The 23,068-nt window shown below is 41.9% G+C and overlaps 1 protein-coding gene across 2 annotated transcripts; it reads right to left on the bottom strand.

Annotated features, from left to right (window-relative positions):
• Window positions 1-1,356: 1,356 nt before the first annotated feature.
• Window positions 1,357-22,506, bottom strand: TAF5L (TATA-box binding protein associated factor 5 like). Of its 2 annotated transcripts, none has more exons than XM_062572251.1 (5): window positions 22,441-22,506; window positions 18,121-18,265; window positions 13,213-13,317; window positions 9,568-10,292; window positions 1,357-3,308 (listed from the first exon to the last, which is right to left on the bottom strand). In XM_062572251.1, exons 2-5 carry the CDS (start codon window positions 18,260-18,262, stop codon window positions 2,511-2,513), a joined length of 1,770 nt encoding a protein of 589 aa, XP_062428235.1. In that variant the 5' UTR covers window positions 18,263-18,265; window positions 22,441-22,506; the 3' UTR covers window positions 1,357-2,510. The 2 variants fall into 2 exon arrangements, with proteins under 2 accessions (XP_062428235.1, XP_062428236.1); XM_062572252.1 differs by lacking the exon at window positions 22,441-22,506 and adding an exon at window positions 19,842-19,916.
• Window positions 22,507-23,068: the final 562 nt, after the last annotated feature.

Below are 23,068 nucleotides of genomic sequence, written 5' to 3'. Positions count from 1 at the left end.
CTCTTTCTTCCTGCGTGTCCATTTTGTATGCAGAATACTTTGGAATACCCCAGTTACTGAAAAAGAAACCTGCGTTGTAAAAGTGAAGATGTTGCAAGGAAGCTTTAATCACTGCCCATATCACCTGGTTTTTGTTTGTTTTGTTTTGCTTTTTTTCTTAAGTTTACTTCAGGACCAAAAATCCATCTCTAAAACTAAATACTGCTCAGGATGTAAGGCAACAAACAGCAAATAAGTTCCAATGAATGCTGGTGAGCCATGTCCTTCCTCTGTATTGACAAAGGCATAGAGCCAAGCACTTCTATACCTTGCTAAGGTATGTTATGGAATTTTGGACTAAGATCTACAGAATCTGGCAAAAACACTCCAAATACAACCACAGAGGTCACTGCGGGGTCAAAGATGCAATGCATTTAGCCTGGTGAGCAGTGCCAGCTCAATAGAACTGAAGGAGAAAACCTCTCTCTGGAAGGCCGTTATAGCACAAAATACCAACACAAATGTCTCCCACCCTGTGTTTTCAAAATGCCCGATCCTGGTCTGGGATTGTTAAGCTACTTCACATTCTGATATCCAGCTGTCAGAAGATTACCTGTGCCGGTCTGCTCCAGTGTACACAGGGATTTCTGGTACTCCTGGAGTAGAGGTTACTAATCTCAGAAAGGTCAAGCATCTTTCTGAGAAAAGGTTTAAGTAATTTACCAAGCTAAGTGGGCAAAACAGAAAGGCAGTTGTGAGCTGCCTTTAGATCTTCTAAACTTAGTTTATTTTGATACGAGAACTCTCCCATGGAAGTCCAGAGAGTTTGAGGGAAGCTGAAAGGGAATCATCATTTCATACTGACAACCTGTCAAGACTGTTGTGTCTTTGCTCAAAAGAGGAGCTTCAGAACCACAAACTGAAGTTAGCGGTTGGCTGGTTTTTTTTTTTGTTGTTGTTGTTTGTTTGTTTTTTAAATCCCTGAACTAAAGTTTAGCCACAAACTAAAGGTAATACATTTCTGCAGAACAAGATTTTGGTGCACAGTGACAACCCGAAGCATACTCGGCTTTTCCACTTCCATTTCAGCTGATCTACAAAGTTGTGTTAATACTCTGCTCCATGATCTGCCAACTTATCTGGAAAGCGAGTAGGGGAGGATATCAGATCAGCAAACAGCAAGGCAGTAAGACCACCAGAATCACCCTGTAAGTGCCAGGCAACCTCTTATTTGAGCAGTGTAGGAGAAACATGATCCTGCCCTCTCCTTCCCATGCAAGTCAGAGCACGTTTCCCAGAAACAACTACTTTTTTTTTTTTTTTTTTTTTTTTGGTAAACTAAATGCTTTTAATAGAAAACAAAATACAAAATAACTCTTTCCAGAAAGCAGAAATATTTAATCTCTCCAAGTGACAAATCAGAACGTGCTTTCTCCTCAGATCCTGCTTTTAAATGCTGATGATTTATTTCACAAAGTGTTCATGAAACTTATATTGCAACATTTTGAGAAAAATCCAACACTGGCAAAGCTGTGTGTATGCACAATAATTTAGTAATACTATTCTGTCCCATGTCACTTTGTGCCTCTCTCTCCCTGTCTCCCTCTCTGCCCCAGCTGCCAATTTCCATTTATGGAAATATTTCTGTGAGGTGCAGTGGTGGATTGACAGGCCCTGTTTCTGTTAGGAGTCCAGACTTAGCCTGTTCAGTTCTATCATGCCCTCCTTCAGCCAAGGCAAGTTGTTTACTGTCCTTCAGGCAACCACTCTACCCCCACTGTCCTCCCATCCTCAAAACACAGTGCAACCAGATTCAGAAAGTTCTCCAATTTCTGGACCATAAATACAAATATCCCAGCTAGTACTAGGAACCAAACCTCAATGACAATGCAGAGATGGGCCCCAACTGAGGTCACATTTTATTTCCTTTACTAAAAAGAAAAATTGTATTTTCTACTTAATTAGTCCAAAACATTGCAGAAGTACTATAGGGAGCTGTAATACTTCAGACCACTATTTGCTGTAGAAAATACAGTTTTCTTTTAATGTAAGGGTCTTAAAACACTGGTCCTCTGCAATACCAAGAAAGCAAAAACAAAACAAAACAAAAACACATTGGGCCAGTAGTTCTACACACACTCAAGCCTCAGCTAACAGTAGGTAAGATGTGCCCATCAATCAATGTGAGATATTTAAGTGCAGGTCAGCAGCTTATCTGGATGGCAGTTTCACTTGTCTGGACCAGGCTTTTGGTTTTCTCAAGCTACTGGACATTAGAATTTCCTCTCCTTTTTCTTCATCCCTACCAGTACAAGATCAGAATGTATACATTTTTCATTCCTCCTTTCTTCTCACTCCATTCAATAGCATGGGCCATTTTGTGGGTAAGACATTTTAAAGCATTTGCATCACTCTGAACATGCCTTTCACAGGGACAGAGGAAGAAAAATGTTTCACAGTCAGTAATTTAATTTCAGCTTGTAATGGACTCTGGCATTCAATAAACCCACCCACTTCCCAAAGAAAAAAAATTAATGTTCCTGATTTTCTTGTGCAATTCCAGTCACTAGAAGAAGATTACAGGCCATAAATTGTACACTCAGTACATTATTCATCTGTCCGGTATATACACCAACCAGTTCACTGGAAGACCCATCTGCAGGGGCGTTGCAGTAACTGTTCCGAATGTCCCAGACCCGGACAGAATTATCCATTGACGCTGAAGCAATCAAACTACTGTCGGGGCTAAAAGTAAGGCTGGTTATATTGTCCGTGTGCCCCCTCAGTTCTTTGTAAAGAGTTCCTGAAGCCAAGTCCCACAGCTTTAGCCGCTGGTCTTCACCTGCTGATGCCAGGTACTTACCATTGGGAGAAAACGCAAGCGCTAGCACAGGGCCACGGTGACCTGTGAAAAGACGCACCGAGTTGCCCTGCTGAGTGCTCCATAAGCGCACAGTTTTGTCTGTGGAGCCCGTTGCTAAGTAGTTGGAATTGGGGTGGAACTTGATACAGTCCACGTCCGCCAAATGGCCTGCATATATTCGCAGTGGGTACGTCCGATCAAATGACCAGAGTCTTGCTGTGCGATCATGGGAACCGCTGGCAAAGTACAGGCTGCAGGGACTAATATCCAAATCCCAGACAGGATAGGCATGTCCTTGGTACAACACGGTGTTTGTAAAACTTCCAAGGTCCCAGTATCTAATGGACATGTCCTCAGAGCAAGATAAGAGTCCTGAACTGTCTGAAAGGAACCTTGTGCTATACACAGGTCCACAGTGTCCTCTCAGGATCTTCATTTCTGTGCCTACGCAGTCATCCTCTTCCTCCTGGTGTGGGGGAGGAGAAAAAGAAGAAAAGAAAAAAGAAAAGAAAAAAAAACATGTTTATTTCTTCAGCAAATACAAGAACCAGCATGAGGAAAACAGGGCATTATCACAGAAGGATTTAATTTAGAGATGGCACATTTGATGCAACATAGACGCAGACATTGCTAGCCTATTTGCACATCTAAGACAATGCTGAAAGAGATGTAGAGGTAAGACCTTTATAAAGGTCTTCATATAAAGGTTTTATCTTCATTTTGTGTAGCCTCATGCCTGCTCCAGAATGTACTTTTATCAGAGACTCTATGCCAATATGAAAAAAAGGAATATTTTATGATATTTTTCCAAATGTCTCTTACTTTAAAACACTTGCTAAATATATTTGCTTATTCCGTGTCCGTTCTCTATTAAACTTTTGGCAGAGATGTTGAAAGAGATCTTGGCATCTGCTCTTTTGGTGTGGTCATTATTGGAAATGAGTCTCACAGCAGAGAAAAAGAAGCCCAGATGTCCTTAAACAAAAGGCAGGAGATGAAGAGCTGTTTGCTGAATATTCCTTCTTAGCCCCACATATGAAAAGAGACTCAGTAAGGCCATAATATCCTTTTCTCCATGCACACTCCACTAGAATGTTTTCATATCCCCACCCTTCAGAAGAACCTAATGTATGCAGTTTATTTAGGTCAAACAATCTATTTTGAGGAAGGAGAAGATGGATAATCACAAAAAGATTGGTACTGGGCACCTTTTTCTTGCCTGTAATTCTTCATTTCAGATACCAGAGCACATAAACATGGAAGTCTATCATGTTTAAAACTGTTTAGCGAGCTGTGCTAAAGGAATTTGGGAGTTCTACCCATTTTCTCAGTGGACAGTATTAGTGTCTAAAAGTCTACTCCTCAAGTGCCATCTTCGGACAATCAACAGCTACAGATTGCACAGTTTCAGCAGATCTCAGCCCCCCAAAAAGTGTCCTCCTCTGACAAGCTGGGGTCTCACTGACAGACTGAGAGAAGCTAATCAAGGCCTGGGAGGCATCTGCATGCTAGTGTGAGACCAGCTTTCCCCAGGACTGTCACGCAAACACTTTCTATCAGTACAAAATCAGTAACATTCATCTAAGGATAATCTGTGCACATCAAGTTCAACACAATGTCCTTTTGTTTGGGAGCAGCCCCTTTGGCTTTTATCATTGCAGACTGGCCTGTTTCCTGCAGAACGAACGCTTCCTGCCCCAAGAGGAAACTGAATTCCCCAGGGCTGCCCTGCTGCTGACGACCAAAAGCAGTAAGCGCACAGCGAGCGCGGTGCTCTTAGCTGACACGATGACACTTCACAGCCTGATCTCAGGACCCAGAGACAGTCTTGCTTCAGAATTACCAGCAGTCCTCAGAGCCCTTCTCATCCAAGGGTCTCAAACCTCATTTTAAGAGGTGACCAAACTACAAATTCACTAGCTTGCTGTCTTTCTCCATCCCTTCTGCCTGTTTAGAGTGGTTGATGGTAATCCATGTTTAGCAACGCTAATTCTCTTCAGAATAGTCAGTGCCCATGGGAGTTTTATGATGGGGCTCGGAGCCAACTTCATCTCTACTCTGGAGGTGAGGCACAGAGAAATTGCAGGCTCCAGCATGCAAAGCCCCATTCTTATTCAAATTGCTTTTCCTGCCTCAGATAGAGCATTGCTTGCTGGAATCCACAGCATCTCTAGGCTATGCTACCACATTAAAGGAGAACAGTTGATACCTGCAGCACTTCATACTGTTTAATTAAGACCGTAAGATTCCTGACAAGTTACCAGTGGAAGCCCACTCAAGTTCTCTATATTGTACTATAGTTTTAGTAAATTCCACAAGTCCAAGCAATTAACATCGTGTCTTCAAAATCACACAGGGCTCCCCGGGCTGTCTGTAAGCATGTATTCTGTCTCTTACATTATAGCTGCAGTTTATTTCAAAATGCCAGCTGAAGCACTAAAAACCACACTTCTATTGAGTTCACAGATAGCATATCTTATGCTTTACTTCTGCTTGACACCCACTTAGCATAACAGCTGCATGTTGCCATTATGGGCTCACTGAAAACAGTATACCTATAATGCTTCTGAGTTGCTAAGTTTTTCCATTTCCTCCCTATCCAGGTTAGTCTGCTAACCACACTAACGAAGCAGCTGGAAATACAGCCACTAAATTACTGCCCTGTAGAATCAAACTCCATTTCTTTGTCAGATCAAACACATATTCCCCTACATCCCACAGCTACTACAGTATAGGTGAGCAGCTTTAGAAAGTCTGCAGCTAAAATTTGCATCTTGTGCTATAAATCAGCAAGGAAGAAGGGAGTCCCTCTTCATAATATATATATTTTTTTCAGGATACCTATTCCAGACACTGAATGTTTTTCCTGGACATAACATACCAAGGAGCACTAATGATATATCCACTGGCCCTTTCTGAAGTGGTTGCTACTGCACATTAGCAGGAATAGCTTGTAGTTACTTGGAATGTACAAGAAATTTAATTATGTAATCATATTATAATCAATAACCTACACACACCCAAAGCTGCCCTTTACTAGTTGTACTACTCATTTTGAAAAGAGGCATGAAAACAGATTTTAAGGAATAGGAGGTAACTGGAAAACTTACCAACACTACTAAAATGAGCTAAAAATCTACTCAACAGTGAACAGGAATTCTTCCTGAGCAACAAGAAGACTCCAAAAGATTACATTACTAAGAAGCCAAAAAGAAAATAAAACTTCAGCTTTTTTGTTACAAAGGATATCTTCCAAATATGATACCTATGGACAGAATGCCCAACTTCTCTGCAAACAGTTAAATTAGTGGATTCTGCACGACAGTCATCTGGACCCAGGGAACTTTACTGCTGATGCATTTAACATTTTGGGCAGCAAACACTATCTGGCTCAAAAAAAAAAAAAAAAATCTGTTAATGTATCTTCTGCTCTGTATTACTTATGAAAACTATGAAAGAATGTAGGTGTTTGAGCTCCTGGCAAAACAGAACTCAGAAGGAAGGTGGAAGCAGTAAGAGTTCATTATGGAGATGCCTTCCCAGGGAGAGTAAGTGTACACAGCTGACAACAACAAAAGAAATGATATTAATTCCATGAGGAACCCTTTCGTCCCGTGAAACAGTAATTTTCACTTGTGTGCTCCCCTGAACCCACATTTAGCAATATACGTCATATAAATGCTCAGGTTTTTTAAAAATGATAAAATGTCTTCATTCATCTTCTTCCCAGCCCTATTATGTCTTGGAGGAAAACAACAGTCCAAAATTTATGTGTGTCTACATCCTTCCACCAAGCATCAGCCTTAAGAGGATAAGCAAGCCTCAAAAAACTAATAATGGTAGTATTAGGGTGAGGAAAAGTTTCTTTTTACTAGTAGTAAATTTCCCCAAGCACCACATTCTGTTACATCTTGTAGTGTTAAGATGTCAAAGAGAAAATCTCTTACCTGCCTACAGCAGGAATTTCCTAGTAGGGAAAGATGTGGGGTAGATACTGTGGCTCTTTTTGCAGGACACTTCTTACTGCTTCTTCCAGAATTCCCCTCCCATTTGCCACTCCCCAGTACCATCTTCTCTGCCCACCACAGCTCAGCGTTTTAGAAGCAGAGCTGAACACAGCCAAAGCTCAGTTTCTGTGGAACTTAAAGGCTGCCACTCTTATGGCCTGGAACAAAGAGTATTATTTTCTATTGTTGATTTGGGTAGCATCAGTGATGTGCACAGCAGTATTGCAAAGAGACAAACAATAAGGCCATTTGCACAGCTGCAAAACTGCATTTTATAATGGACCTTAAGTAAGGGAGACTTTAAAGCTTCTGTGAGATGCCACTGTAAAGGAAATGGAGCTGCCTTACCCCAAAATGGTAAGGCTGTCCTATTTCCAAGAAGGAAGGCACTGGTGAAGTGTACCACACTGAACAAAACTCATTAAAACGACATGCAGTTAAAGACTTCGAGCTTGCTGACACTCAGGCTTTATGTCAATTAGGAGCAACTGTTCTTCTCTAACGCTCTTGCCAAATCTCAACCTCATTTATGTGCATGCGTGTGCACACTCGTAAGCACACTCATGCATCAAAAAAAGTTAATCAACCTAATAGTCTAACTTTAGTGCCACTTCTGAAAGACAAGCACTGAAACTACCAGTCCTAAACTTTTATAAGTGCATAAACTGAATGACTTATTTGCTTGCAGCAAATCAGAAACCCAGCTGAAGAGAATTATGTCAGATACTATTTAAATATAGTACTGCATCCAAACCTAATTACACAATACAGAAATCAAACAAAATAAACCCTACAAATGAAGAAACCCTATAAAACCCATCCAACTGTAACATCCTCCTAAGTTATTCTACAGAACATACTGAAGTAATGTCAAAGCACGTAAGATTTTCTCTCTTTGATGAAGTCAAACTTTTCATCAAATTTATCTCTGTTATTAGCTGTTAATCATATTCTAGTGACTCTCTGAAATACAGCCTCTATCTGCATTGAGCTGTATTACTGACAACTGCAGCTCAGCCAGGGTACTTGTTTGGTGTATCTAGGTATTTGTGGCTTTTATCCCAGTGACTCCCAAGTGTGTACTGGTCTGTTCCCAGCTGTGACCTCTTGGGTGCTTGTGTATTTTCACTCGAGGACCCCAGGATACCTGAATTTATTTCCTTTGTAGTCCATAGTCTTTCATTTGCATTCAGGACACGTAACCAGCAGTGTGTTCATGCTGGTGTCCCTCACCACAACTCTGAACTCCGTATCAGGTTGTGATTTGTTTGTCAGTAGTGAAGTTATTCACGGCAGTGATTTTGGTCTGTGATGGTCTTTTACTAGTTTTTGTTTTCAAATCTGCACATAAATACTGCAGGATACACAAAATATTAAATAACCAACAAGAGCCATTTGTATGTAAGCTTTCATGGCTGTTTCATAACACATTAAGATAAGCAAATGCCTGCCAAAGAAAGCTAACACACACTCCTGATAACCTGGCAATTTTTCACTCTCATATAGTCTGAAGCCAAGAGAGCTGACCTGCAGATTTACCATGGAAATTCTCCTCTGTCACAGGTTATTTGCATTTGATTTCCATGACAGGCGATCCATAATCACATGTCCTATGGACTCCTGCAGCTTATAATGAAAACAGTCCATAGCTCCATCCTGCGCCAGTCTGACCCACTTTTTCTGTTCACTCAGCAGAATGAGTTAACCTGGGAAGCAGTGAGCACATAGCTGTGCTGTTGTACCTGAATGCCTGCTTCTAGCTCTCAAGCTGACTAACAAAGCAATCCCTAACCATAAATCATTGTGTATAGCAGGCTTTATGCACTATTCCAAAGTAAACAGAATCCTGCTACATGGTATTCTTTATGAGAAGAAAATAGAACGGTGGAAAGAGGGATGTTTCTCCTGCAAAATGCTTAACACAAGAACAAAAAAGGTTTTTTAAGAGGTGATTAAACAAAGGAAGAGTCACAAATTCTGATCTCTAACCAGATATAAGATGCTATGTGGGTAGCTGTGGTGAGAAGAGAGGAAGGACGTGACTAGAAGGCAAAAAAATAAGAGTAAACTGTAAGATGCTATCTAGTTCGGCATGTGAAAAGCACACACATCCTTGTTCTCCTCTCCAGTATTCAGAAAAGTGGGAAGTCTCTGAGGTTTCTACACTGCAGATTCCTAACAGTTTGGCATAATTTTTTTCATACTAAATCTTCACTTCTGGTTAAGGTGACTCCTTAACATAGACGTGCACTTAGGCACTTCCTCCTGCTTCTTTGCCCTTCTCCATTACCTTCTGACAGGTTGTTCTGAGCCATTTTCCTTCTAGTTTTCATTCGCTGTTGTGTGTTTCTACTAGGTCCCCTTGTTTCATCCTTCTATCCACAGAAAGCCTTCACGCTACTTAGGGAAGGGAGCCCTCTCCAGTGACCCATCGCTTAGCTGCTTGTGCGCTAGGATCTGTTCCAAGAACAGCTGGAGAAAGGAGAAAAGCAGCTAGGACTAGCAAACTGTTGCTTGAGCACACACTCATTGGACCTCAATACACCATTTACAACCACTACAGGAGAAAATAGGAATGAGAATAGGCTTTGTGTCGAGGTAGACAGGTTATGGAACAGCCTTGTGGACACTATTAGATATTCAACAATATATACCAAAATACCTCAACAAGAAAGGGTAGGGGGTGGGGGAAAAAAGAGAGAGAGAGGATATCCAGACCTCATCATCCAAGATGTCACAAGCCAGGCGGATGCGGGACACATCAACAAGATGGGGCTCAGATTTTAACTTCCTGGAACGCAGGCTCCACAGCTTAACACATGAATTATCAAACCCGGCAGCAAGCAGCTTGCTATTCGGTGAGATCTCTGCAGTGTTCAGCAACTGCTCTGTGTTATAGAAGGCATAGAAACAGATGGTTGTTAAGGAAGGGGGCCCGTCCTTGACACGTTTAATGCTGTCCTGCAGTAAATCCATGGCCGCCTCATTCTGCAGAATAGAAGCTGGCATGTCGCTGGATTCCAGGCCGTTACTTTCGCTGCGCGAGGAGCTCCCACCGGCGTAGAGCTGGTAGTCGGTCCTCTTGGCGGGCTGCACATCCAGGTGAATGTGCAAGGTCAGGACTTTGCACAGGGCATTGTTGTTGTCACTTTGGAGGTAGCGAAGAAGGTAGTTGTAGCTGTCCTCTTGAAGGCGGATGACATACTTGTTGTCCAGAAAAGCTCGGAGCTTCAAGTTGGACAAGATATCTTGAATAGTCATGGTAGTCTGCAACTGCTCAATTATATCCTTCTGGCTGGCATTCTGCAAGAACATGCCATGGAAGCGGCTGTAGAAACTGTCCACTGTGCTTTTTAGGCCATTCTGGACCATATTCAGATGGAGGTAGACAAAGAGAGGATACAGAAGAGGCATCACTTCATGGCTGTGCTGAGAATCTGAATCTACATTAAAAAAAAAAAAAAAGAAAAAAGCAACAAACAGTGGATGATTTCTCAATCAGTTTTCTAGTGGAAATAAAACAGAGCAAGGACAATTACTGCAAAAAAACTTGACAGCAGCACAGGAGGGCAAGTCCCTGGAGACTTTTGCTGGTGCATACCTATGAATCCCTGTTATCACCAAAAGGGGATACGCAGTATCTGTGACAGACTTGAAAAGAGATTTTTCAAGTCCGTGAGGTATACTATCAGAATAAAAAGGGACAGATTTCAAACTCCGTTTTAGGTGTAGTTCAGATATTAAAATACTACCTCATGAACTAGATGAGAATTGGATTTTTTTTCTCCTATATATTTAGGAAGATTAAAAAAAAAAATCTCAGCAGTCATTTTATTGCAATAAATGGGCTTTAAATTTTATTACATTAAAAAAAGTATTTAAGTATCACATTTAAATCAGAATTATTTACTTAGTTTATCTGGGCCTGAACTTTGGTGGCTTTTTTCTCAACTTCAATACAATTTCTATCTGATGTTTTTATATGCATGGAACTAATTTATCTCTGGAGGAAAGGAAGCTACAAGCAGTATTGAAAATGTGCTGCAATATGCTCTGCTCCTGTTTTATTTCCGTGCCTGTCCGTGTGCGTGCACTCGCTCTCACACTCGCTCTCTGTGCCAAGGCAAATCCCAGCAGTAATTCCTAGTACATAGTGTAACAGACTCCTGATTACACTACGCTGTACCTTGCAGAGACTAATCTGTGCAACAGCTCCACCCCTCCTTCACCATCTTCTTGTGGCCATTTCTCTCCCATATTCAGTTGGCTGCAGGAGCTGTAAGGAGCAGAGCTTTGCCGTACAATACCATGGCAGTGTACAGGGCTGCAACAACGATTTATTACAAGCCCAAATGTGCACATACATCATCTGAATTACTGGAACAAGATATGCATTGTTTCTTTTCAACTTGCTCTTCCCCTCCCTCTCCCCCTCCCGCCACTCACCATTACATATTTGTTTTTCTATTTTCATTAAGTTATCTTTCCTATGCTACTGAACATTCTTCAAGACTTTCTCCTCTCCATACTGTGCCTTTTCCCCATCTCTGTACAAATGACTACAGAGTATATGTGTGCACGCGGTGTGCAGTGTATAGACACACATATAGGCATACTTAAGCATCTTCCTCCTTTCCATCCCAGTCAAACTGAGCCACAGCCGGTGAAATCAGTGGTGTATGTGTAGCAAAAGTGCTAAACAGCCCTTAGATGCTCTTTTCTGTTATGCTAGCAGGTGCTCTAGTCCAGAAATGCAACAAGAGGAAAGACCTCACTTTGCATATGGGAGAACAGGGAAGGGATGGTAAACTCAGAGATGGGAGTGACAAAAAAGTTCAAGACTATATGAGAAGTGGATAATGGAATGGAGCTGGATCTGTCTAGACTGAAGATGACCATAAGAAGGAGGATGGTTCAACTATGTAACAGGACATTATAGAAGAAATGGATCAAGCCTCTTCTCAGAGGTGCACAGTGAAAGGACAAAAGACAAGTTGCAGCAAAGAAAATTCTTACCAAATTGCTCAGCCTTAGAATAACAGCCCAGAGGTACAGTAGAACCTCCATGCTTTTTAATTTTCAAAACCTGGCCGAACATGGCCCTGAGTAACCTGATCTAACTCTGAAGTGAGCCTTGGTTTGAGCAGGAGACTGAACTAGAGACCTCCAGAATAATTCCTAAATTATTCAATGAGTCCAGTTCATTGCCCACTCTTCAGTGCTACTGTAGACAGACAGAGAAATGAGAAGTGTCCTGCTGTGTCTTATGGCTAGCTAGCAAATTACACACATGAACTGCTTTTGTTTCTGCAAGAGACAAATAAAAGTGACAAAAAGAGATAAAAAATCATCGACATTAATGCCTTGAAAGATTGCTAGCATGATACCTACAGGTCTCAAACAATGGACTGTTAAGAAATCATACACAGCACTTCCCAAATTGGTATTTAAGCCACTGAAGAGGACAGTCATACTTCTCAAAACACTATTAAACTATAAGGGTTTACCCTCCAATCCTATAATGCAATAGTATTAAATTGCTCTAGATAGCAAGATTAAGACTTCACTATTTTCTCACTCCCTCTACCTTCCTCCCTCTCACCTAGCATCATCAGGAATATTAATGCAGGTATTACACACACCAGGAACAAATTCCTACACTGGACAAATGTATATGTGGAAAGGTGGAAAGAGTGGTAACCTTACTTCCCTTGGTGTTACCCTCTAAAACCCTTTCTGCTTTCTCCTTCTCACCTTTGGGACTAATAGTAGATAGAAGAACACTTCCAAAAGTGTCTTTTTTTCTTTTTTTTCAGATAAGAACATGATTATCTCCTGCATCACACCACAGAACATTTTTCCATTTTGTCATGTATCTCCAGTCTCAAAAAACAGTACGGATAAATTTATGGGAACAAATTCTCCCTTAAAAATCTAGACTATCACAAAAAAAAGAAAAAAGAAAAAAAAAGAAAAAAAGCAGTGACTGACAAAATCCACAAATCTAAACTAAAAGACAGCAGAGAACTACACTGATTTCCAGGTGACCTCACATTTTTGGCCTAAAACACTTTAAACATCTCTTCCCTCTTGTCTAGAATTTGCTGTTGTCCAGCACACCTACACAGAAACAAACGCAAAATGACAAAACAAGAAAAAACAGACAGATGGCTTTCTACAAGAGCCAAAAGTGCTCAATACAAAGGTAGAAAAAGATAAATATTTCTTTTTAATTGTAGTAAATGAAATCTTATAACTAGAAGTCAAAGGACAGTTAGAAATATTTTTAGTTTTATTATAGTGTCTTTTACTCATTGAAATGACAGAAGTTCAACTACTTCCCTCTCCCTTCCTGCTATTTACCTGTGAGAAAATTGCGTAATCGTCCAAATTGTACTTCATATTGCTGTGGCTCTGCCAGGCAGGGAGCTGCAGACACAACGTTGGCACAACCAGATTCAGATTGGACTGTGAAAAAAAAACAATTAGAATTTAAGGAGTTTTTGTATGCATGTCTACAAACATCAAAGATCCTCATAAAATCTAGAATAATGCAGCCACCAAGATGACATTTCATCTTTGAAACTGTCTGAAAATGACACTATCTGAAGCATCTAAACAGGGCATTTGCTAGATCTCAAATGTCATACAATAGAGACAGATCATGAACTAAGGACTATATTGAAAGCTTTTTTTTTTAAAAAAAAAAAAAAAAAAAAAAAAAAAAAAAAGTTCAGTAACTCACCAGCTTGCCCCAAAATACATTTTCAGGCTTTCAAATACAGCTTTGAGTTCCCAAGAAACTCAGAGTAACACTGTTACAGATCCCTTTAGTGTGCTACAAGACAATAGTCAGTTTTACTATTTGGCACTGGAAAAGATGAGGACAGTAATCTGTAACTTTCCTAAAAACAAAGTTTCTCTTTCAGCTGGAGCCACCACAGATCATGGCACACTCACAGGAAACAGAAGGCAGTACTGCCGAGTCCCCAATTCCTTGTGCCTAATGACTGCTTAGTGATCATCATTTACTGGTTTTCCTGCAAACACTTTTTGATTAAAAAAAAAAAAAAAAAGCGTCCTGCTTACTGGGGATTTTAGGTTGAAGAACAACTGGTCCATACACCCAGGACTTATCTTTTGACAACCTAAATGATACAAAAAGAAATAACTCGCATGGGGGTTAGAGATCCTGTAATGGTTGCCTGAGATAGTATTAGACTGATTTTCAGAACAGTCAGTATTAACTTTGGTAAAGACAGTTCTGAAATATTTAAAGGGAACTGGCTTTTCTTCCCTGGAAGGAAACCTTTGCTCTTCTGCCAACCCCTCAGAACCTGAGAGAATTACGTGCCAGTTTATAGACAGCCAATGATATCCCTAAGCACACACAAATACCAGTGATTAAAAGCATAAATAACAAAATTTACATTTCTAAATTTTAACTAATATGTTAAATCTTCTGCTCTTCTAAGAGGAGCAGGACAAGGCAAAGAGTTTCACTCTATTCTTCCTCTTACTTCTTTTTCTTCAATTCATAACTATTCTACAAAAACTGTTTTCAATATTCCTACTTTTAGCTCCTACAGCTTCTCTTTCAGTCTTCTTCTCCCTTAATCATCCTCTCCTCTTTTCTTTCTGATCACCTTTTGTTCCAGCATTTGGCTCGCACACAAGAGGCTTAACTATGGCAGCCCTGAAAGCCTATGAACAACACCATCAAATTTTCACATGCTAAAGGGAGACAGGCCAGCCTCCCACTCATTTCAGTGTTTCTCATTAGAAAGAGATGAGCACAGGGTGTACATGCAGCCTGTTTCTATCCCCCTCCCCGCCTTTTGTAAGAGACAGGTCTATCTTCCTGGAGCTAATGGAAATACAGTAGCTATGCTTACTGGTTCTCCAAAGTCAGCTGAATTCAGCTTCAGAAACAGAGACCTGGGCTGGGCTAATCAGCCGCCTCATGGGAAAAAACAAAAAAACAAAACAAAAAAAAAAACAGATTCCAGCACCAATACTCCATCTTCTCTCAAATCAGTTTCAAAACAAACAAATATAACCTGTCAAAGGATATAGACACACTGCATTTTCCACAGCCTGCCTCAAAGCTGGTGGGAACTCCTGGCTCAGAGTTTAGCTAAACTCAGAGCAACAATTTATAAAAGTAACTTAAAAAAAAATAAAACTGTAAGGTAATTTATTAGTATTACTTGAAGTCTAAATTCAAGCATCTGTGCTACTATTTGGGCTTACAATTTAATAGAATCAATGCTCAGTATCAGAAAGTAAACTCTGAATGTACACACACAAAACTCAAAAGTTTTCAATGTCATCCACACTGCTCATCTAAAAAGCAGAGGCCACCAGAAAATGCCAACACAAAGACCTTCTTTTATGCTGTGCCACAGGTTTACGTACAGGGGTCAATTCATCACAGACTTCCAGTGGCTTCACTTCAGCAGGAATGGGAACAACATTCCATCTTGTTCATGGCACAGAAACATAACCTACTGGCTGTAACTCTACAAAGCGTTCCCTCACACACCACCTACTTTATTTTCTCTGCAAAAGTAACTTAATTCTAAAATGAAAAGGTAGATCACATCTGGCTACTTATCCCAGAGCAGTCTGCTTGTGAAGTCCTTGTGTCCTGCTCTTTCAGTAATGATGCTAGAGCTCATTCCCATTAAGCAAATGGTAAACAAAGCCTACATACCAATAAGTTATAACAAGTTCAGGCATATATTTCTCCTGGTGGAAACAAAACATTCACCATATTTTTTTTACACACTAAAAGATCTACCATGAACAGTTTCTTTTCCATTCTCTTCATAAGAACCTTTATTGGAAACAGCTGTTGCTTGACTTCACTTTCTATAAATTGCAGCCATTTACACGCCCCGACAGCAAATTCAGAGGAACTGGTTCAGGGATATGGACAGTACCCTTCCGGTGTTTCGCTTTGGCTAACAGCAGCGTTGTTTCCAGCTACAAGCACAGGGCTACTGTAATTCTGTTTCACGGTACCCAATTCCTCTTTTCTATGGGAGTAATGATGTAGAATTCTACACTGATTCAGACAGCCTTACGTGTTAATAGACTGCTGCAGACAATATTATAGGAGCTGGTCCTTCAGTCACTTATTGTGTCCTAAAATATTCTTCTAGTTCTTTAGAGAAATACAGAGCGGTCAAGAGGAAGCTCTGCACTTTTAGTAACAGATACTGCAGAAAGCAGAGCTATATAAATATAGCAAGTATATGAAGCAATGGAGATGGGCTGAACAGAAGAGTCTCTGAAAGAAGGCAAGAAACACCAATGTAAGACCAAGAAATAAAAGCTATTTAAAAGCAAAAACAGAGGACATTTTTCATTTTGAAAGAAGAAAACACAGAATGGGAGACAGAACTAAGTGACCTTCTCATTTATACAGAATGACTAATTTAGAAGGCAAATAAGGAAGAATAGCTGGATAAAAACGTAAGGTGAATTTTGTTAAGGAACAAGCAAAAATATCTTTAGGAAAGAAGTGTGTTATGGCTTTCCATGAAATAAAGCAATGTAGAATTAGAATCTGGTCAGTTCTTATTCAAGACCAAGATGAGTGTAGCAAAAAATCTTTTCAAACTCTACTCTCAGGACAAGTCTAAGTTGGGTTTTTCCTTTTTGATATACATCATTCATGGAACTGTAGCACACTCACTGATAGCTTACTACAAGTACGTTTGAAATGAAAGAGTAGTAACTGGTTGCATACCTGATACTAGATCATTTTCAGTTCTAATGAAAACTGATGACTAAGTTCTGAATCACTTGCCACAAAATGCTTGCACTGGCAAGAAATTTAGTAATAACGTTTGGCAGAGGATGTGTAAAAACAGAAAAAAAACCCACCCCAAATATGCACACATTCACACTCTTTACTGAAATAATTTTTTCTGTATGATGCCATATGCAAATACAATGGCTTGCAATCCAATTCAGCTGTCACTCTGCTTCAGATACCCTGCGCACCTCCTGATATCAATTGCTCCCAAGTCCTAATCTCACTACAACACTGACCTTTCTGCCCACCACTCCCCTCAAATCTCCCACCAAAACCAATTCACCATTTTACTTCAGTTTCATTCCCCTGAACAGAAGTATTACTTGAAGTAGTTGTAGCAAACTTCCAGTAGTTACTCTGAAAGCAACAAAGAAATGAAAAGTAAAAAGAAAGTGCAAGTCATCTCTAGTAAGTATTCACCCTGCTTCCTTCAGACCACTGGAAGAGTCAGTCTAGACATTTTCCCAGAAATCATTCATCTTTGGCTTATAATTAGGGCAAAAACTACTCTAGAGGTGAAAAGACCCATTTTATCAGCCCGTCTTATCTACTACAAGCATGGAGTTACACAGCGACTAATGTCAAATTGAATTGCAGCACAAGTAAACAAGGTCTCTGCCACTCTTAGCCTGGGATATCATCACAATTCAAGCAGTTTCATTAACAGAAAATTCTTCTTTCTCTTGTTTTTACTCAAAGCTCGGCCTACTTTCTATCAGTTATATCTACTTTCTACTAGTTTTAAAAGTTAAGTGCAATCTTTAGTTACAACACCTGTATCGCTTGCCTCCATTCCATATTTGTTCAATATTGCTCAAGTACTGTTATAGTACTGCTCAAGTACTAATATAGTTTGTTATAATAAAGATAATTACAATTAAGATTGTCACAGGCAGAACTTGGAAAAAGCAGGTAGCATAACAGGATCTGAAAGCCTTTGAGAAAGAGAAGGATGCACAGGGAAACAAACTGTCTCATCCACTGAAGCCTATTTTCAAATGATACGGAGAGGGGCTTTCAAAGCTGCAAAATTGAGTAGGTCAGAGAAAGAAACAACCTCTATTGTTTCACATGATATAGCCCTCTTAAAATAAAAAGATACACTGGATTATCCTGCTTCCTCATCTAGGTTTTTCTCACCTCCCTCCTAAAGCACTACTCTTCATTAGACTCTATGTTCTTGAGGATACAGCATATGCACTTTCAACTACCCAGATCTGATATTTCAACCTGCTTTTTTAATGACCGTGAATTTCATTTTGTTATATTTCATCCATATTTTCTCTCTGAAAGCTTGTAATTCATGCCAACTTAACACTGCAAAATTCCTCTGTTTCAGTAGGAAAGAGGTCCATACATAGACACATCCACCTATTTAATCAGTACACATACTTACACTTGCCTTGATGCTGTCAAGAAATGTGCAAGGAAAATATTAGGATTACCTGTGAGATTAGCTGCCATCTCTTCAGCAGTCTGACACAGCTTCAGCCCTTGTTTTAAGGGTCCTTCTGAGTCCACATACTGACGGCGTTTGAGGTAGCAGGACACTGCCATCTGAATCTGTTCTGTGCGTACGCGTTTCATGACCTCAAAAGAAAAAGATGATGGGGCATGAAGGCACTGTTATTGTACACTCTAAAACCAATACAAGACCATAGCTGTATTAGCACTGAGAGAAAACAAATGGCTCAGCATTTCCACTGCTGAAGTCAAACAATTACAAGTTATTTCATCACTGAAGTATGAAACAAAGCCTTTAGGCATTTGCCTTTAAGTTCTTTGGCCTAACTAGACCCTTTGAACCAGATTCCTATAGATATTTTAATGCCTAATTCTATTAATTTCACTGAGGAATCAAAAACACCTTTGAAGATTCTGGACTAAAAGGGTAAGAGAAAACTGCAGTGATAAGCAGTTTTCTGAACCTTCTGAACTGAAAAGCTGTAGATTTTGTCAAAAATAACCCACAAAAAGGTAGTTTGAGTCTTCTTGAATCATCTTCTGGTTCTTCTCCTTGGACAACCAACAAAATGATACCAGAAGAGTTAAAGGAATGAGAAAGTAACATACAGAGAAAGAACTTGCAGAATAAAAATGCTTTAAACAGCACACCTATTTAAGGAATCCGAGAAGCAATAGCTTATCACCTAAACTTAAAGATTGAGGACAGATTTCTGGCATTTCAGTCAGGTAAGCATCTCTACCCCTGCCCCCCCCCCCCCCCAAATAAAGAAATTAAAACCAAAAGCTGAACCTTCTGCCTTTCTTTTTCACCTGCCTCCATTTCTCTCTTCCCTCCTACAAAAATTAAAAAAAAAAAATCCTTTGACATTTCCTTTAAATAAATTTTGACAGACATTCTTACCAATGCCACTTGGTAGTATTTTCAAAACCAAAAGCAGCCTAATGCTAGCTTTTAGCCTCTGACTTGAAACAAAAGAACATCAGTAAGATGAATGCAATAGCTCTGCTTGCTATTTTAATAGTCCTTGACTGCCATCAATCCTTAGGCAATAGTTATCGATTCTAGACAGAAGTTTAGATAACCTAAAAGATTTTAAATAAAATAGGACTAAATATCAGTTTTATGCTACCGGAAGAAGTACAAGCCGTCTCAAGATAGTCCTACACCTCACACTCCTACTACCAAAGACCTCCATATATTTTAAAAGTGCACTTTGCTCTCCAGCTTGAATAGCCAAATTCGATGAAGCACAACTGTTTCAGAAAGACAGGCAAGGATGCCCTTTACCCTCTCTTTTAAGAACCCTGTTTTAACAAAATGACAACTTAAAAAATATGACAATAATTGAGCTTTTCCTAATATGCACACTTTACTGCTTATAAGAGTCGCTGGAACAATAAACACTCTGTGAAGTTTCAAGTGGATGTAGATGCAAGGTTTTAGTAAAAGTTACTTTGAAAGGATATGTGGAATTGGAAACCCATACATGCCCTGGGGAAAACCTTAAAAAGGTTTCCATTTGTTCTCAGAGGCAAAATAACTGTTGAGGGTGGGGAAGGGGCATCAGCCGGCATGGAGTTTTCAAAGCACTTCTAGATTTACCTATTAAAATCATGAGCTTCAACCACAACTTTTTCCACTCCAAAAACAAACTTCCTTTTAGTCTTCCTTGCAATTAGAGAAATTATGTTGACTTACTCTGTCTTAAATGTAACAATTTTTCTGCTGCAGAGAACTGTAGAAAAGACAGAATTCATGAAGTCCATAAAAAGGGTGATGCAGGGAATTCTAGCATCTTTACACTCACACTAAAAACAAAAAAACAACAACTTAGCCAAACTTTACAACATACTGTGCTGTCATTCTGCATTTTAGCTAGCAGTATGTACCGTATGTACTTGCCCAGGTCCACTCTAATGCCTCTGTACACTGTTTGCCACACAAGCTTAGGTCAGGTTAGCAACTTAGTTTTGTGATGCCTTCACAGATTTCAGGTCCAGAAATTGATACTGAGAGGTTGTAATTAGATCATTACATGTGGCTTACAATTCAGAAGAAACTCACTCCTAGTTACAGGATCAATTTGTGCTAGGTTAGATTTGGTGAGAAAACCCTTATTTGTTAGGGCACAGCATGCATATACAGATAATTCTTCATAACTCATAATGGATCAAAGAGACTGAAGAAATGACATTCAAAAGATGCAGGATTCCAGGGAAGCCTTTGTAACAACAGTGACAAGGAGCCTCGAGATTGGTCTTTTTCCCGCTACTGCTAAGCGGACGTAGATAACCAACACATAAAATGTTAAATTTGAAACGAGAGGTAAAAGGCAATTGAACATCCAGTAGTCTCACATTCTAATATTAGAATTAGACACTTTAGCAGCAAGGAAGAATGGCCAGGGAGAGGAGCATTCACCGGGACCTAATTCGAGTTTGAGTTTTTTCAGAGAGAGAATATATGAGAAGCCCCAGGTTCTTCAGCCAAGAATGGCAAGGTGACATTTGCAGCTGCTTTATGCGTTATGTACAGTTTTTTTGCTCCATTCACATACCTTGTATACTGCTCCCAACAGTGACCATATCGAGTGTTATCAGTAGCATCTCAAGATCTTGTTTTCCCTCTCACTGCTGCTGCCAGGTGACAGCAAAAACTACCTTAAAGAAAATGCTTCTTTACTGAGAAGCTACCGTGGATGTCAGACACACTAGCACTGTCACTATCACCTCTACTTCTGCTTCATTTTTCTGTACAACTTTGCCTTTACACTTGATGCTCAGTATTACAAAGACCAATGCCACAGAAGCAGGGAAAAAGTACTCATGATGAAGGACTGAAGAAAAGCTCAACAGCAGCAAAACTTCTTACAAGTGCTTTTTATTAAGCCCTCAAAATTACAGTATATCATAAAATAAACTAAGTCCTGCCAAGATGCCTTAACTGGGTTCAAGCTGAGTTGGTTCACAACAGGTCAATGATGTAGACTAAGACAAGTCTGCCACTTTAATTTCCAAATCGATTTCAAGTCTCCAGCTCTCCTGACTGAACACTAAAATACAAAAAAAAAAAAAAAAAAAAAAAAAAAAAAAAAAAATGAAAGCATGCAGTGATTGCTGCCCAAGTCTCCAGAAAGTTTGAAACAATTGTTCGTAAGTCCTAGCGGCCTCATTTTTCTCAAATACCTAGAGAGGACAATAAACATTAATGCTGTTAGCTATTTCTACCGATAAGCAAAGTACATAAAGGAGGAGAGAAGAAAGATCACATCAGGGAATTTGTACAGCCACAAATCATCATCTTCTGCAGTTTTGAATGTTGGAGCACGTAAAGAAAGTATATCAGGTTAGTTTTCTTAGAAGAACCAAAACCATGGAACAAGCTCAGAGGAGAGGCTGAGCATGCAAAGCATAGCACAAGTTCCTCTTCCCTAGAAAAGCTGCAAATTAGCTGGATACTAAGCATGCAGCCAAGGAAAATCTTCTCCTGACTACTCTCCCTCCTGAGTACACATTCAGACAAACTCCATGACCACGGAATAATCTCAGTACAGACATTTAAGAAAAAGCTTGAAAGCTAGCATTGGAAATGCTGCTTGTAAAGACTCTGCGCTCCTTTCCTGGCTCTGGGACAGCATGTCCTTCCCTCAGTAGACTGAGGAAGGGTGTCAAAGAACCACCAAGGATGATCAATCTCAAGAAAAAAGCCCCCCAAAGCACATTTCACGCATTCTACCCTGAGGACAGTGTCTCAGGCCTAGGGGGGCAGAGCAGCACCGCCTTTCAGCCTGGCGCTTGCAGGCAAAGCTGGAACCTGCTGCCCTACAGTATCTGCCGGTACTAAATCCCTTGATTTTTAGTTCGGTGACATTAAAGCCATGAAAGATTTACAGAACTTCCGAAGAAACAAGGCAGAGATAAGCTGATACAAAGACGCTGCTCGAGCCCGAACTGAGGGATTTCATGCTCGCAGCAGGAGAAACAGGCCGAGGAGGCAGGCAGGCACCGTGCGCGGACACGGGACGCCGGCGGCGGGGGGAGCCGGTGCAGACCGGGAGACGCCGCCGCCCGCGCCCGCCCCCGCGGGCGCCCCGGTGCCGCCGGGCCCGGCGGCCGCTGCCCCCGGCGAGCCGAGCCGGGCCGGGCCGGGCCGGGCCGGGCCTGCGCGCCTCCGCCACGAGGCGCCCGCGCCGCCCGCCCCGCGCCGGCCCCCTCCCTCCCTCATCCTCATCCTCATCCTCATCCTCCTCCCCCGCCCCCGCCGCGCCCGGCGCCCCGCGCCGGTGGCGGCCACTCACTGAGCATCGCAGGCGGCGGCGGGAGGCGGCGGGAGCGCGGGGCCGCGGGCGGCGGCGGCGGCTGGCGCTGTCACTGCGCCGCGCGGCGGGCGGCGCTGCCGGCGCGGGCGCCGCCGCTGCCGCCTGCCCGGGCTGCTGCTGGCGCTGCTGGCGGCGGGGCGGCGGCGGCGGCGGGGCCCGCGGCGGGCGGCGGCCGCTCCATGGCCGGCTGACACACACCGAGCGCGGGGGAGGGGAGAGCGCGGCGGGGCCGCGCAAGCGCCCTGCGGCCGCCAATGGGCGCCGCCGGCCCGCCTCCCGCGGCGGCGCTCGGCTGGCGCTGCCTGGCGGGCGGGGCGGCCACGAGGCGCCGCCGCGCGGGGCAGGGGCGGCGGGGGCGCGCGCGGCGGCGGCAGCGGCGGCGGAGGGGAGCGGGTACTGGCAGGGCCGGGCCGCAGCCGGCGGGGAGGGCGCGGGGAGGGGGCGCCTACGGCGGGGGGAGCGGGCGGCCCGGCGCGCGGAGGGGGAGGGCCTGGGGGTAGCGGTTAGAGGAGGGGGGGGAAGAGGCCGGGGTGGGGGTGAGAGCTCGGGATGGGGCGTAACGGTTTGAGGAGAGGTGAGCCCGGGGGTAACGGTTGGGGGGGGGGAG

This window comes from Rhea pennata, chromosome 3 (genome assembly GCF_028389875.1).
Source record: "Rhea pennata isolate bPtePen1 chromosome 3, bPtePen1.pri, whole genome shotgun sequence".
Classification (NCBI taxonomy): Eukaryota; Metazoa; Chordata; class Aves; order Rheiformes; family Rheidae; genus Rhea; species Rhea pennata.
The sequence above is the reverse complement of the archived record's forward strand: the minus strand, read 5'-3'. Positions and strand labels throughout refer to the sequence as shown.

Coding starts and splice junctions, on each gene's coding strand:
- TAF5L (XM_062572251.1), bottom strand. CDS start 18,262: ATGAAACGCGTACGCACAGAACAGATTCAGATGGCAGTGTCCTGCTAC. Junction 13,318..18,120: donor GATGGCAGCTAATCTCACAG/GTAATCCTAATA, acceptor TTTTTTTCACAG/TCCAATCTGAATCTGGTTGT. Junction 10,293..13,212: donor ATTACGCAATTTTCTCACAG/GTAAATAGCAGG, acceptor TTTTTAATGTAG/ATTCAGATTCTCAGCACAGC.